The sequence below is a fragment of the Zonotrichia leucophrys genome, chromosome 1 (genome assembly GCF_028769735.1).
Source record: "Zonotrichia leucophrys gambelii isolate GWCS_2022_RI chromosome 1, RI_Zleu_2.0, whole genome shotgun sequence".
Lineage (NCBI taxonomy): Eukaryota > Metazoa > Chordata > Aves > Passeriformes > Passerellidae > Zonotrichia > Zonotrichia leucophrys.
The window spans coordinates 76,978,322-76,994,306 of record NC_088169.1 but is presented as its reverse complement, the minus strand read 5'-3'; the positions used below and the strand labels follow the sequence as shown (position 1 = coordinate 76,994,306).

Here is a 15,985-nt window from a genome sequence, read left to right as displayed (position 1 = left end):
CAACATGTAGCATCCTGTCACTGGTAGCAATTACTGCTAGTTGCATCAGGAGAAAGTGAAAACAGATCCTTAGCTCTCTTCACATGATTGTTCTCTGGGATTGTCACTGATGGGATTGTGATGCCAAATCTAAGTAACCCCTCTGCCCTTGAAAAAGTAATACAAATGGAAATAAATATTTTTCTAGACAGGTTTGCTTACATGAGAATGAAGTCTTAAGAGTTTTCAGAATGTTTTCCTCTTTCTTGCCCTCTTTTAGGGTTAATTCCTGTATTATGTTTCCATTGACTCTGCTTCAGCTCTTTGACTTCTATTTAAAAACAATTTTCAGCAAAGAGTCTGTCACAGTTGTAACAGAATTCTAAGCTTATAAATCAATCATATGTTTGAGTCACCTGAAACCTTGTCCTTGTAAAACATAAAGCCGAAGAGCAGTTAAATCTAAACGCTTGGCATTTCTTCTAAAATGTTGAGTGTCAAATATTTACCCAATTATTTTTAATAATTCCTTCAAATACTTGTTCTCCCACCTTAGTGGGAGAAACTCAATTATTTTCTTTCTGCTCCTGGTATGCTAAAGTGAATTTTGTGGCTGAAAGCAGAATTCTTCTGTTTTGAGAATGATCTTTCCATGTTTCAGGAAATTCAGTTTGCCATATTCCATTAAAAAACCATGTTTAAAATACAGATGACTCTTAAGACTCAGGTTCTTTTTCTTTGCTCTTGACCTGCTGCCTGCTTCAGTCTGTCTCATTTAAGGCTACTGATTACATTACAATGTAAGAGAAATATTTTATCAATGTAGCTTCAATCCAGATAATGGGCTCACCTGGTCTTAAAAACTCATTTTAAGCAGAACATTCTTTTTCTTTGTTTTCCTTTCAGCCCAGTCATTGAAGGAGTTTGCTCGGCTCCTGATTGCTGTTGAAGAGGAGAGAAGACGACTGGTAAGTTTGCTTCCATTGGACCTCTCCTTGAGTAAAATAGTACACTTTTTTCTATTCTCCCTGAAGTGATTTTTTAAAAATTTTATTTCTGTAGTAGAGGTTAAGTGCATCATAAGAATTATTTGGAATTCTTACACAAAGGCAGAAATGTACTAGCACAAACTACAGCAATTTTTGTTAAACAGTTCAACCAAAGATGTTTGCATCAATTTAAAAATTGTTTTCTCTCTGTTTCCTACCTTCCTGCTCCCTGACCCAAAATAAGCTTTGAATCCTGGTGTACCTTTCCCTTCCTGCAAAAAGCTTATACTGGAGATGGAGATCTGTATTTGTATTTAATGAAATAATCTTGAGTGTTGTGCAGTGAATGTATGCTAGTAATGCAAGAATTTGAGAAGTAAGTGATTAGAAAAGAAAGTAAATTCATTACCTGAGAGAAACTCCTGTAGAATACACTACAGATCGGTCTAGTTAGAGTCATCCATTGATACGGTGTCCTTATGCCATTTGAATCTGTTGTTTGCTTTAATTTTTGTATTTCTATTCAAGTATAGCTTTGTTAAAGAAGTTTTAAGTGTATTTTTATGGAACTATTTAAAAAAAAATCCAGGTGAGTAATGAAGCTATTTTTGTTCTTCCTTGGGAGTAAGTCATGAATAAAGGAGTGAGCTAAGAATTATGATCAGTAGGGGGATTTTTAAATGTTGTGAAAGTTTAACTCACTCTAATGCATCCAAAGATTATGTCTGTGCCGGTTTTCCTTTCTCTTGTGGCTACTTAGAACATTGAGGTAAGGCTTTTGTGACTCAGTTCGGAATCAATTTACTAATTCAGAAAAAAAGCTTATATAAATTTGCCTTAACCTAGAAGTAAATAGCCATAGAATTGCTCTCCCACTATTTCTGTTTATATAAATATTTTAAATTAGCAAAGTCATAAGATTTATTTAGTACAATTGCATAGCTAATATTACTTAAATGTATAAAAGTGTAATTATTTTTTTACTTCATGCAAAACATTTTTTCCTGGGTAGCTGGGATAGTGAGGTGACTGTTCTGTACTTAACTACCTTAAAAGTAGGCTAGCAGAACACTTATTAGTTCCTTAGTTAAACAATGTTTCAAAATTGACAGCTTTCCAGTTTAAGTTAAAGACTGTTATGAGCTAACTATTAGGGAAAAAAAAAGCAATGAATAGATGAGGGTTTTATTTTTCAAACTCATTAGTCTTTCATACTATGTAAAAAAAAATTCCTATTATTTTCTCTCATTTCTTTCCCCTCTTTTTTTTTTCCCCTCAGAGGAGTCACTACCGTTTTCAGTTTTAGAAGTTTATGGCGTCTCTTAGTTTATAATTTGATCTTGTCACATAATGTTTTTGTAAAAGATGTAGGAAGGCCTTTAGCATAAAAGAAGGAAAAAAAATTAATATTATTAAGTGAAAAAAGACTAGTCAGATGGAATAATATGTTTTGTTCAGTATCAATATGATTTCCGTGGGAATGCATGGATTGTGTAGCTGAGTGTGGTAGGTTGACCCTGGTTGGATTAGCAGTGCCCACCAAAGCTGCTGTGTCACTGCCCTCCTTATCTGGGCAGGGAAGAGATAATTTAAGGGAAGGTTCATGGGCTGAGATAAGGGCAGAGGGAGATGATCACTTGGCAATCACTGTCATGAGCAAAACAGACTCAACTTGGGGGAATCTGTTTAATTTAATGGCAAATCAGAGTAGGGTAATAAGAAGCAAAACCCAAATCTTCAAGAAACTTCTTCTGCCCTGTCCTTCTTTTGAGGTTTTACTTTAATCCCAGTTCTCTACCTCCTCCCTGCCAGTGGCAGAGAAGGGCAGGGGATGAGGGCTGCACCTCCTTCCTCCCCGTGGGGAGGACTCCTCACACTCTTCTCTTGATCCAGTATTGGTCCCTCCCTTGGGGGAGAGTCTCCACAAACTTCTCCAATATGAGTCTTTCCCATGGCTGCAGTTCTTCATGAGCTGCTCCAGTGTGGGTCCTTTCCATAGGATTGAGTCCTCCAGGAACAGGCTTCTCCAGTGTGGGTCTTCAGCTAAGGAGAAGCTGCTCTGGAGAGGAAATTATTTGTATCCACCTTTTTGCTTAGGTTGAAATAACGTCATTCGCTTCCGATTCTCTGTCCAGAATGAGAACATTGAGGACACAGTTTTCATGGTAGTTATATTTGCATAAGAAAATTTATCAGACTTAGGATTTCTCTACGTTTAAAATGTTTGAGCTGCCTGTTAGTGGAATTTTTTAAATTATTACTGGTGTAAAAGTATCACCTTTGTCAAAGATGTGGATTTTTTATTCCCTAGTTTCTTACTGCAGTTTTCTACATGTCATCATAGAATTCAGAGGTCCCTGTGAGGATCAGTGTGCCAAATAGATTCCTAGTATAAGGTTTTTCCTTGAGAAACTTGTAATTTAACTGTGGAATCTTGAAAGCACTTTTGCTTGCTTCTGAGGAAGTTTGGAGCATTATGCATACACTAAGATTTCTCTGCTGGAAGCACTTAAAGTCAGCCAATTTGCAGCCTAGTGACAATACTAAACAAGGTTCTCAGCTGATGGGAAAGCTTGAGACACGGCATGCAGGTCTTTAAGAATTTAATTTTCTTCTGCGTAAAGAGAGAAAACATGCAAAAGTTATTTTTAAAAAGCTTGTTCTTTCAGACACTTTGTAGAAGGCTTGGAGAAAAACATCTAGGCAATGTTGTGGCTATTTTTGGATATACTTCATCATACTACTTTCAACTTTCTTTTGATTCTTGTAGCATGTGATAGTAAAAGACACTATTGTCTCAGTGAATGCAGGATGTATGAGAATATGCAGTGACAGATAGTAATTTTGCATACCAGCTAATGGCCTTGTTTTCATGCCTTGAACTTTATTTTGTTAAATTATGAGCATACATATAAGTGCATTAATCAGTTTAGGATATGAAATTGGTCACAAATATTCATGTGACCAATTTATTTCCAATCTGATGCCTAATAAATTCTTCATAAGTCAAATTATATTTTTGTCTTATGGAACACACTGTTGGAGTGCTTGTCCGCTGATTGTATAAATGAAGTGTTTCCAGCAGTCACGGAAATAGTTTGAGAAGGGGTTTAGCAAATCTTCTCTCCTTCCTGCATAAAGACCCAGAAGAACCAGAAGTTTTTTTTATTCAGAAGAAGCTAATGAAACACGACATTATGAATGATATTATTAGGAAAAACACTGAAGTATAAAGTCAAATGAAACTTCATGTCACAATAAATATTGTTTTGTAAGGCCTTGTGGCCATTATTACTGGCAGCAGTAATAATATGGTGATCATTGCAAGTCAGCTTCTTTTATCCTTGTCTTTTATTTCTTGATGCTGGAAAATTGAAGAGTAGTCAGAAAAAACAGAGGCCATGCACCTCACATTTCTCCTTAAAAAGAAAATAAAGGAAAAATAACTCATAAGATAGCTTCTTTTATGATGTACAGCCTTAAGTTTTGATGAGGTCTGTCATTTTGTTAATTTAGTGATGCTGTTGGTAAATGGTGCATTAAAAAAATCCCAACTAAACAGCACTACTCTTGGGCTTCACATGTACTGTAAATTGGATAAAAAGTCAGATTCATCCCCACTGCATTTCCAATGACTTCAGCAGCAAGCCATCAGGGATGTAGAATAATGACCTCTATTTCCTAGTGTTTATTAGGGAACAATAGAGATGCTGTAATTTAATCCCATGTGGATGTTTGAATCTTTATCAAGGGAACTTACTTAAAATAATTTCCTTCCTCTTTCACTGAATTTGCATTCCTTCTGCTAAATAAGTGATATATTTTATTTTACAGATTCATATTTTATTTTTGCTTCCTATTAATTTTATATTGTTATTAAAATTAGTAACAGAAATTATCTTGGAGTAAAATAAAATGCTACTTCCTTTTCCTCTTGGAGGATTATTCTGTGTTGTCATCACTATAGATGAACTGGTTCATGCTACTGGTCCTAGAGAACCCCTATGAGTTTGAAGCATTGAATGAGTTCTCTTGAGTGTCAACATTATCTTGCTGGAACTCCCTGATTATTTCTGAGAGCTTACTGAGTCCAAGACTGAAATAGGCTCTTAATTCTTAAATTCCTTGCTATTTATCCAAGTTTTGGGGTTTTTTTTTTGTTGTTGGCAGGTGATGAATGGCCCCAGAGCTTTTTCTCTCTGGCATCATGAATCAGTGAGATTCCTGACCAATATTAAATACTCCAGGGAATATATAAAAATTCTGAAGTGGATAGTTTTGTACTATGCTCGATGAATATTTTTCTTTGTAAAGTCTGCTTTTTTTGTATCTAATAATCTTCATGCTTCAGACAGTATCTCTTTTTTGTGGACTTTTTTTGTATTAACTGGATGTTCTCATTGTGGTTCTGTATTTGCCCTCACACAAGGGGTCTGATGCTATCTGCTTTCAGGGAAAGCATCAAAATATTCAGTTTCAAAAGCTGCACTTGAAGAAAAATAAATGAGTTGTTAAAACCAGCTATCCATGGAATGGTACATAAAATCAGATACTGAAGGGCACAGCATGTTATTGAACAGAATTAACCTTTTCCCTATAATGTGACGTGCATTACAGATTCCATCAGAAGAGTAAGCAGTCTCCTATCCACAGGGGCAGCTTATTTCTCAGTTTATACTGGGGAAAAATAGCATTGCATGTACTAGCACCCTGAGACTGCAGAACAAACACCTGGCACTTTTTTTGCATAGTGTCTCTCAAATTTCAAAAAAATAGTGTTTGATGGTGTTTGGATATACTTGGTAACTGATTTCAGTGTTTTTCACCTCTCATGCAAGATTTGGCATTTAAATTAATCTCCTTGGTAGGAGTCTGCTGGGAAGAACACTGAAAGCATATTACTGTAAGTGAAAGAAAATGCCACAAATAAAAGGACTTCTTTGAAGTTGCGACTGGTTTTTTTGTTCTTTATTTTTGTTGTTCCTTCTACTCCCTCTCCTCCCACCATGTTTGCTGTTAAAAAATTAATTAAATGCACCTGGGCTTAGAGAGTTTCAGTTTTTTCCTTATACTGAAGATGGCTGTACATCCTATTGAGTCATTAAGGTAGCATGGACTGTTTTGTTAACGAGCTTCTTTGGAAAGACTTTCTGAATTTCTGTATCAAATTACTAATTTAGAAGTACCCCTTTGAGGTTTCTCTTGAAGAAGGATCAGTAAATCAGTAGTGAATTTTCAAATTTCTTATAAACATAATTTTTACCTACATTTATCTATTTGTTTTTTCACCTTTTCTTCCTCCTGTTTCATCCCAGATATAGCAGAGAACATACTTGATATTCATTACAGAAAAATCCATGTCTTTAAGGTAAGGGAAGTTCTGCAAGATAGGAAAATACTGGTTTCAATGGTTTTGAGGTTGGTTTTTTTTGTTTGTTTGGGTTTTTTTTTTTAACTATCAGCTTACTGTCCTTTGACAGGCTAAGTTTTAGAAATCATTAGGAAAATTACTGGAAACAAATGGCATGCTTTCACAAACCTTTTTGGGGAGCCCCCATTTTGAATACTTGCTATATGCACTTCTGGCCAGAAAGTATGATGTAGACTACAAAAGATACAGGGGAAGGCAACAAGGAAAGCTTAACACCCAGAAGGTGAGAATGACAAGAGACTGCAAGGAGGTCTCTTTGATTAGCGTTAATTAAAACAAATTAGATCAACGTTATTTGGAGTCCTGTGATTCATTAATTGAAATTACACCTTTCAGCACACTTGACTAGTCCTCAGCAACAAGTTAACACTTCAGCCCTTGACATCAGATTTTTCTTCCCTTTTTTTTTCCTTGCTGATACCATTGTCAGTCTTACTTTGTAAGGATAAACAAGAAAAAACATTGCAAAATTACTTGGAGACTCTTGCAGAAGCAAGAGTGTGCTCAGTAGCATTGCGTGGTTTTCTGCTGTGTTTTAACTCTGGAGGAAATGTGCTACACAGAATTTTATCTAATTAGCAGTTTGCAGAACCAGCTTTGCCTAAATTTCAGTCAACCTTGTGTTACCTCTTCATATTAATTGCGTGTCTGTCAAGTATAGACCTTTTGAGAAAAGGTCTTCCTGTTGTGCTGGTACAAATGTTTGTGTGTCTGTGTGGTGATCATAATTGGAGAAGTGATCCAGCTGGAAAAATAATTTCTCTCACACTAACTTTCTATTACTTCCTTCCCATAACTGCAGTGCACACAGGGAAAATGAAGACCTTCTATCCAGAAGATAGTAATTACTTCAATATAATTGCTATCAAAAATATACCAGAACTGTACCTTCATTTCCCTGCAGATGTTATCTCTGATCATTATAACTCCTATATGAAATCAGGAAGTGATAGGCATATTTGTGTCACGCAGACTTCCTAGAGAGCATGATTCTTTGGTGGGTTCTTGTTGGGCAAGAACTCTCAATGCAACTTTCCCCCTTGCCCTGTCTTGGGCTTGAAGGAATTCTGTTTGCTGTCTTTCTCTGCGCCACTTAAGTATGAAAATACACATGTTCAGTGGATGTTTCTTAGCATTTGTGCTTAGTTAAAAAAAACCATTAAAAAAACAGTAATAAAAGTAAACAGTTCATGTTCTGTTATCATTAAGGCAGTTTAACATATAAGATCTGTATGTATTTCTAAACTTTTCTCAGATAAAGAATACATACTAGGCCAGACAATCTGGAGATAAAATTATGGGTGTTATTAGTAGAGAGCATTAGCTGGCTTATCCAGATAGCACTGCATCATCTTCCATAATTGTACACTTTGTACGTTCCTAATTTGTTTAAATCCAGTTCTAATTTCTCCAGTAACATTCATGATTTAAAATGATTTCTCCCTTTTTTTTTGTGGAAATGAAGAAAAAACAGTCATCCTGGGACATTCGAATATGATAATTTTTAAAAGATCAAGCTGGTCTCATAGAAAAAGATTGCAACCAGTCCCTCTCACATCCCTGTAACTCCATCCTCAGGAACTGAAAATACAGGTCCGTATTTTCATTAATTTTGCAGAAGGTACTTCCAGAATCACTACATTGTGACGGAACCGTACTATTAATTCAGAATATGTTCAGAATTTTATGATCATGAAGTCAACAGAGAACCTACTGTTCATGTTTTGCACTCTATTTCTTAGCAGCTTTCTCTCTACATTTTTCTTTTTCTCTTGAAAATGTGAGTTATTTCCTGTTGATATGAGTGTCCAGAGTGCACAACCAAATCATCTGCGGTGCCTTTTGCACCCTGTGCTCCTCATCTTGGGCCTAGATAATTTCATTGCCTTTAAACCTACCTGTTGAGGAGGAAAGCAAATTGACTGGTTTTAGAGACAGTCTTTGCTGTTTTCCGAGATAGTTGTCATAGAGTTGATTTGTGACAAAAAGTTAATTTCTTGTAGTAAACAACTTTGTAAAAGGTGTGAAAACATAGATCTCCCATGTTGATCTCTGTTGTTGTTTTGACTGGATAGTTGGCAACAAAGAGTGATCACTTGTCTGTCTTGATAGGGCTAAGAGGCTGTGAGTAAGACAGGAGAGTGGGAATAGGATAATTGTTCAAGGGGAACTGAAAGGGCAACAGAGATAAGGGGATTTATAAGATTCGTGTACATTCTTTACCATCTTACGTAAACAGTGTTCCAAGCCTTAGTAAGAAGGCTCTGGTAATTCGGTGTGCATATACTATTTGCTTTTCAGTCTTCTGCAGAGAATGCAAATTAAGATAATCTTTTTTAGAAAATCTTTTTAAGAAACAAAGTGTGTTGCAGGAGATTAGTGTAATTAGTTGTTAGCAATTACAATTTCTCCTGCTTTCTACATTCAAGGTGTGTGTATTTGTTTTTGCCTCCATATGGATATACAATTAGAGAATGGTTTGGGTTGGAAGGGATCTTGAAGACCATACTCCGACTCCCTCTGCTATGGCAGGGAGGCCACCCACTAGACCAGGTTGCTCAAAGCCCCATCCAGCTTTTGACACTTCTGGGGGTAGGGCATCCACAATTTCTCTGGGCAACCTATGCCAATGTCTCACCACCCTCAAATTAAAGAATTTCTTCCCTATATGTAATCTAAGCCTACCCTCTTTCAGTTTAAAGACATTCCCCCTTGTGCTGTCACTACCTGTCCTTATAAAAGGTCTCTCTCCAGCTTTACCTTGCAGCATTTTTCAGTGAGAACATTCAAAAAATGAGATTGCTTGCTATTTCCAGTTTTGAAAAATATCATGGAGAGAGATATGAAATGCTGTCTTCATTAAAAGTGCAGAATGAAAGGTTAGTTGGAAAGCTTCTTGCTACTTGTCGTTTTATAAATCCTAATTTGTTCTCAATTCATATATTTACTCCATGCAAGCATTTCACTGCATGTGATATTGCATTGCATAACAGCACTTCCCAAGGTTTTGAGAAGCATTCTGTGAGTAGCATGGCTGGAAGGAATTTATTTTAATGACATTTTAGTCTTCACAGAAATGTGGTAGTTGCAATTTTAGTTTGTAGATTCTTTTGCTTCCACCACAGTCACTAAGTGTCTTTTCAGATGACTGTTGACAGAGAAAAAAGGAAGAAAGATGTTTGCACTTTTAAATGACTATTTTAAGGAAGCATGAGTTCTAGATCAACCAACCTTATAGCCTTTAAGTTTTTGCATTTATTTTCTGACTACAGAGGGAGGGAATGGAGCTGGTCATAGAAGAGGATATATGCTGTACCTATTACTAGCTTGTAATAATTTTGATGCTGCTATCTGACATGCTATTTTCTTAATTTTTTAATGAATTATAAATTTATTTGCAGTTCTCCTGGAGGTATGAAAAAGGTGCTTCATTCCTACAAACTTAATTTTGAATTTTCCTTCATTTATTCTGATCTCTGGAATGAAACTGCTGTATTTGTTGTTCTTATGTAATGTCCTGGGAAATGTGATTAAAAACAGAAAACAGCACAAGCACTTTATGTACCAAAGGGTGTGTAGAAACAAATATGCCTTATTTAAACCAAACAAACACCAGCCAAACAAAGCCCCCACCTTTTCATAAGGAAGCAAAATATTCCCCCTTGAGCACTCTGTGTAATCTGCATGGGCTCGTAGCTGTGTTACATACAAAGGTGTTTTATATAAGTATTCTCTTTTAGGATGTTGTGTTAATATTTGCAGAGTACTTCGGTTGCCTTTATTATACTTTTCAAATGTCTGCAGAGGCTTCAGTTACAGTTATCTTGAGAAGCTTCCTTAGATGTATCTCCCAGAGCAAGTGCTTTTGCTTTGTGCTAAGACTGAAACAGATTAACAGTTTTGTCTGTTTTTTGGCAGCCATGCCAGTTTATTATGTACCCACTTCACAAAACTGACCTGGCTAAAAGCAAAACAAACAAGATATTTACTGGTTATTTTTCAACCATGTTGCAACAGACTGTTTCAGTGTAACAGCCACAGAGGGCAGAAGAAGTCGTCAAAAATTGGACGAAGGAGCATTTCAAGATCAGCAAACTGCTTAAGCTAGCGTGACCACCCAAATAAATGACTACATATCTACTTCATGGTGCAATATTTGTTGCAGCCCTGCTATTACAAGTAGTTGTAGTCAGAGAAAGAAATTATTTTTCCAGTGTTTAAAGGAAATTAGCGTTGAAATCTGGAAGCCATGGTCACATGGTCCTGAGGGAAGTTTTGAAGTATGGGGCCACAGAGTCTGGTAGCCTTAAGGATTAAAATATTGTGAGAGTTACTTCTTTGGATAGCTGTTCTTTAGTAAAAGTTACTTTTCAAACAATATTGAGTTATGTTTCCTTTCTGGGTTAAGTGGAGGTAGCCCATCCACCTTGGCCAAAATCATTAAAATTTTGGCCCAGTTTGTTGTCATGGAGTTGATGTGAAATTCCCCCTGGAGTCCAGTGTCACAGTCAGTACTGTGGGCTGCAGGAGTGGGTTATGGCGAGCCAAAGCCTGCAGGGGGGTCTGGCATTGCCCTGAGCCTCCCCCTGTGCCAGGGCCCTGGGCTGGGGCCAGCGCGGAGCTGTGAGGTGGCTGCAGGCAGGGCCAGCCCAGGCCGGCCCGTCCGGCTCCGCTCCTGGGCACGTCCCGTCAGTCCTGCCAGCACTGCCCTGCAGCTGCTGCCAGACTGCCCCAGCATCCCTCCCCGTGGCTAAAGGCCATTTTTCACCAGGGATACTACTGAGGGGGCAGGGGAGCTGCTTGATAGGGCGAGACCATCCATAATTCCCATACTGAGGAAAAGGGTGACTCAGTTTCCCTGATGGGCATCCAGCAGGACCACAGGGAAGTACGGCCTCTGCAGCTGAGCCCACATAGCAATACACAATCTTAGTAGAGTCACAGTTTGCAGAAACCAGACTAGCCCTTTGTCTCTCCTAGGATGCCTCTTATTGAGACCTTTCTACAAGCTAGATGAGAGCTTTCTAAGTTGACTTATTTTGTTAGTTGTTTTTGCATGAGAGCAGAAAAAAAGGCTAAGAAATCTGAATCTGATACTATTTTTAGATCTTTTGCTCTAAATATCTTGTCATGGCATGTGTCATAACATGTCCTGTGCTCCTTTTTTAATTGTCGGCTGTTCCCGACATACTCATTTTGAATTTTCACCACTGACAACTGCCAGAACCTTCTAATTTATAATTATTCAGCATTTGAGCCTTAAATAACATATGAACATTCTTCAGTGTGTCAGCTACCAGTAAAACTTAGTATGCCAATAGCAAGGAGAAATGGAAAGGTTTTCTATGGATCCTATATCTAAAGCTCCCTTACCTCTTAGTAGTTTGTAGCTGTGGCCAACCTACAGTTTTTCAGAATATATCTTAAATTTTCATGCACGTGCTTTTGTTTCCTGAAAGGATACATACTTCCAGTTTCAACATTAACAGTTCCTGGGCATAGTACCATTACAAACAGCTAAGCTGATTTTGGCTTTATGCCTGGCTGTGTCCATTCACAAAGTAGTTGTTAAAGCAAAATACAACTTCTAATTACATTAATCTCTGAGTAGCTAATTTCCTCAGCACCAACTTCTTCTTCTTGTTTTTTTTTTCGTTTGTTTTATTTTTAACAATGCTTTTTGGGGTTTGGTTTTGTTGGTACTGAAGAGATAACAAATAGTAGATAGAAGAACCATGGCAATATCCAAACTATGAAGAATGTGTCACAGAAGCAAAGCATTGAACTTTCAGACCACCTTTCTCAGTGTTTTATTTCACAGCAGCTGTGCAATATAATGCAAAGTGATTCCAATAGTAACAGATTGTAGACCTATTAACCCCACTTGTGCAGTTAGTGGCATTGACCTGTGAAGACCTACAGTGTGCAAATTAATTTTCATGCTGGAAGGCAGCACATGATGATCACAAATAGTGCAGGGCCTGCTGTAAACCAGCACAACTTCGCCTGGCTCTTGAATTCTCACCTTCACTAAGAGCAGCAGACAGGTATTATGTGACTGCTTACATAGCTGCTTAGTCTCCGTAGCCATCACTTAGTCACAGATAAGGCATTTTTTCTTCATGTAAAAATGATTGCATTGATTGCTAAAAGAGTAAGTAGGTAGATCTATACATAAGACCCCTTTCAGTTTGAACTGTTCATCTTCTCAAGCTCTCACTCTGATTTTAAATTTTTATTTCTTTATCTGGGAAGTGTGAATGCTGCTTACATCATCTAGCTAAGAAGAGACAGTCATCTGACAGGAAGAATTTGGGAGAGAAGTTAGGCTGAGTGACAGGAAAACTTCCTCACGATGAGCTGCATTGTGAAATACTTTACCAAAAAAAATAGACTTTGCCATGGAAAGTGTCTAAGGCACAAACTGAGATTAGGCCAAGTGTTGGAAAATGTAATGTAGAAACAAAGTATTTTATATTGCTCAGTGACCATGCATCCCTCAGCCTGGAGCATCATTAATCAGATTGTCATCAAGTACCTTTCAGTAAGTTATTTCAAAGGTGCCCATCATGGTAATGGGCTAAGAGTATAGTGTATTTCTTAAAAAGACTTCCATACTCTTTTTTGAGGCAAGGGTTATGGGCAAAATGGGAAACAGGCAAAAGTTCGACAACATCTAACAAATCTGATTTTCTAGTTGAATTTAAGAGTAACATCCTCACCCGTGACGTTTGTCCCAAGAGCATTTTGCACGAGGCTCTAAATCAGTTGATTTCGGTATTTTGGAGCCTAAATTTCTATGGAGAGTTCTGTAGCTGGCCAATTGTATTGCTTGTTTGTTTGAAGAAAATTAGAGCCACTGTGCCAAATATAACCATTACTGGCAATTTGAAAATTTTATTGATATTCTCTGACAGATTCTGCATGATGAAAAATTTAAAAGAAAATCCTAGTTGCGGTCAACATTCCTGTCAACATCTTGGCTTCCATGTTGGGTTAGCCATTTGGTTATTTTTATGTCTGCTAAACTTCCATTTTGTTTATTTATTTATTTGTTTCAAACTTTAAATGTTGAGGTGTTTGTTCTTACTTTGGACTCAGAAGCTGTTGCTTATGACATCCAGGCAATCAAACTCTTGATCTCTTAAGTCTGTTGCTAAAGAACATCTTGTCTATGTGCTTTAATATGTCCAGCTTCGGTCTAGGAAGAAGGAACCTGCACTCTGACTCTGTTTTTTTAAGGAAAGAATATTTAAAGGCAGTTTCAGGAATTCTGACAAATAAAGCTTGTCAAAATAAGTGTTGGAATGATGGCTGCTCAACATCCCTTAAGGAATAATCTGCACTAATTAAATAACATTGGTTTTACTTTTCATGGCAAGTTAGGAAGTTCTTACTTTGATAAGTGAAATGTTTATTATTGATTTCCAACTTTCCCTTCACATCCTAATGGACCTCACAAGGAGGCCTGTTCAGGGTACATTCACTCCACTCTGGAGAGGTTTTGTTGACATCTGCACAGTGAGGGAAACAGGCCTGGCTGCAAAATTTACAGATCAGGATTTGGAAAAGCAAAGAGACAAAATAATAAACATACGGAACTGATTTGGGGTAACTGTTAAATAGGTCTACAGTCAGATTAAAAATGTCTTGGAAAATTTAAAATAAGCTTTTTGTAGAGTAAAGCTTTTTGCTTATTTGCTAGGATTTATTTTAATCAGATAATTTCTCTAAATGTTAATGTATTGAACAAAAAAGTTTAAAAAGCCACACACAACTCTCCACAAAAGCAGAGCTTCCTTCACTTCTGCACTTCTTAAGTTGAAGTTTTTCCCCTATAGAAAAATATTTGGTTTTGTTTTGTTTACTCATTGTTTATGGGAAAAATTGTTCCATGTGATAAATGTTTAAGAACGTAAGGTTACTTGTAATATCCTAAAATATCTATATTTAACAGAGTACTCACTAGAATAACATACTGTTAAAAATGTTGTGAAATGTGCTATACTTAAATTCTGGATCAGTTTTTTTCTTAATTAGTTCTGTGCTCCAATTATGCTGTTTCCTGTGTTTATGTAGCCATTTCCCACTTGATAATATGTAATGTAAACGTTCAAGCTGAGAAATTTTTTTGTTTGTTTGGACAGCCAAAAAGGGGGGTAAAATCAGAAAAATTTTCTTCTCCGGCCTATCTGAAGCTACATTCTCAAGCTCTTTTCCTTTCTGTATGATTTGAACTCTCAGCCTAGTCAAGAGACATGCACTGTTTGTATTAATGGTAGTGATAAAAAAATAAATGCCTAGACTTGCAAGTACACTACCAAATTGTTTTTCCTTCAGTGTAGTGGTGTTTGTGGCTGCTTTCTCTTTTACTCAGTTTTTGCTGAGTTACAGTCCATGGAGTAAGCTGTAAAAAGAAATGGTATCTCTTACTGGATGATTAGCTACCTACCATGACCATATCCGCTGCTGATTTATGTCTTCTAAATATTTTCAGGGGATTGCTAAAGAAAAAAGGGACAAACAAGCCCAACTGTTGTTTTGGTGTGTTTTTGTGGGTTTTTTTTTTATTTATTCTTGGTTGGTTGGTTGGTTGGTTATTTTGAGTTTTTTTCCCCTTTCATTTATCACCAGGTAGATTTTTCCTCCAAAAGGAGGAAACCTCTAGCTTCAGTCATCTTTGTAATTGTGCCTATATCAGAAAAAGTTAAATGCATTCTTTAACACTTTATAAAATGTTCCTATCTATGTAGAAAATTATTTTGCTGTTGCAACTGAGCAGTAAGTCTAAGAGACAGGAGAGGCTGCAAGTGAGAGGAGGCAGAATGGGTACATTACAATTTCCAGCTCAAGTTGTTAGTTTAAATGAATGTTAGTGCCAGTAGTGACAGAAACCCCACTGAGCTCTTGCCCACTGAAGGAAAAAACAAGATGATGGTACACAGAGAAATCAAGTCTTTGAAGTGTGTCCTTGTACAATGGAAGAGTAGGTGGCATACATGGTCTTTGTTATGTGAAAGGATTTTGAGGCAAAAGAAAGAAATGAAGGCACAGGAGGAGATAAAAAATGGAACCGAGGTACAGCAAATTTATCCCAAATATTATCTTCTACTGGGCTTTTGCAATAAATTGCAAGGTATAGAAGTCAGTAGGGTCTTTCCCCTTTCCTTTTTAACTTACTGGCCACTGTTTTCTCTTAATCCATCAAAAACTCCTGTAGGGGCAAGATGCATTTTTCACATAAATGAAAAATACTGGAGCACATGCCTTGATGTACAATGCTTCCGCATTTGAATTTTACCTTAAAGTGGTCAATGCATGTAGTGTGTGGGTACTGGTAGGTAACCAAGTTCTCTGTAGCATCTACCACTGCTCCTGCTCTTTGGGAAGTTGCTGGGTGTCATTGTGCTTGGTGCCTGCTCAGGAAAATGTGTTTGGTTGTGGCTAACATTGCATTAGAGTAAGTCCGTCTGGTTAAACCCACACATTGAGGAAATGAGTGATTGAAGCCATTTGGCTTCTAATTTCTGAACATACTGAAGATGAGGCACTTCTTATGACATTGTCTTAGGACTTTTATAGTCAA

At 37.1% G+C, this 15,985-nt stretch overlaps 1 protein-coding gene across 1 annotated transcript in view; it reads left to right on the top strand.

Annotated features, from left to right (window-relative positions):
• ARHGAP42 (Rho GTPase activating protein 42) overlaps positions 1–15,985 on the top strand; it is a 143,972-nt gene that overhangs the window by 48,948 nt on the left and 79,039 nt on the right. The window contains exon 3 of the mRNA XM_064718584.1: positions 886–947. Within this exon, the coding sequence (XP_064574654.1) occupies positions 886–947 (62 nt within the window). The remainder of the gene's footprint in view (positions 1–885; positions 948–15,985) is intronic.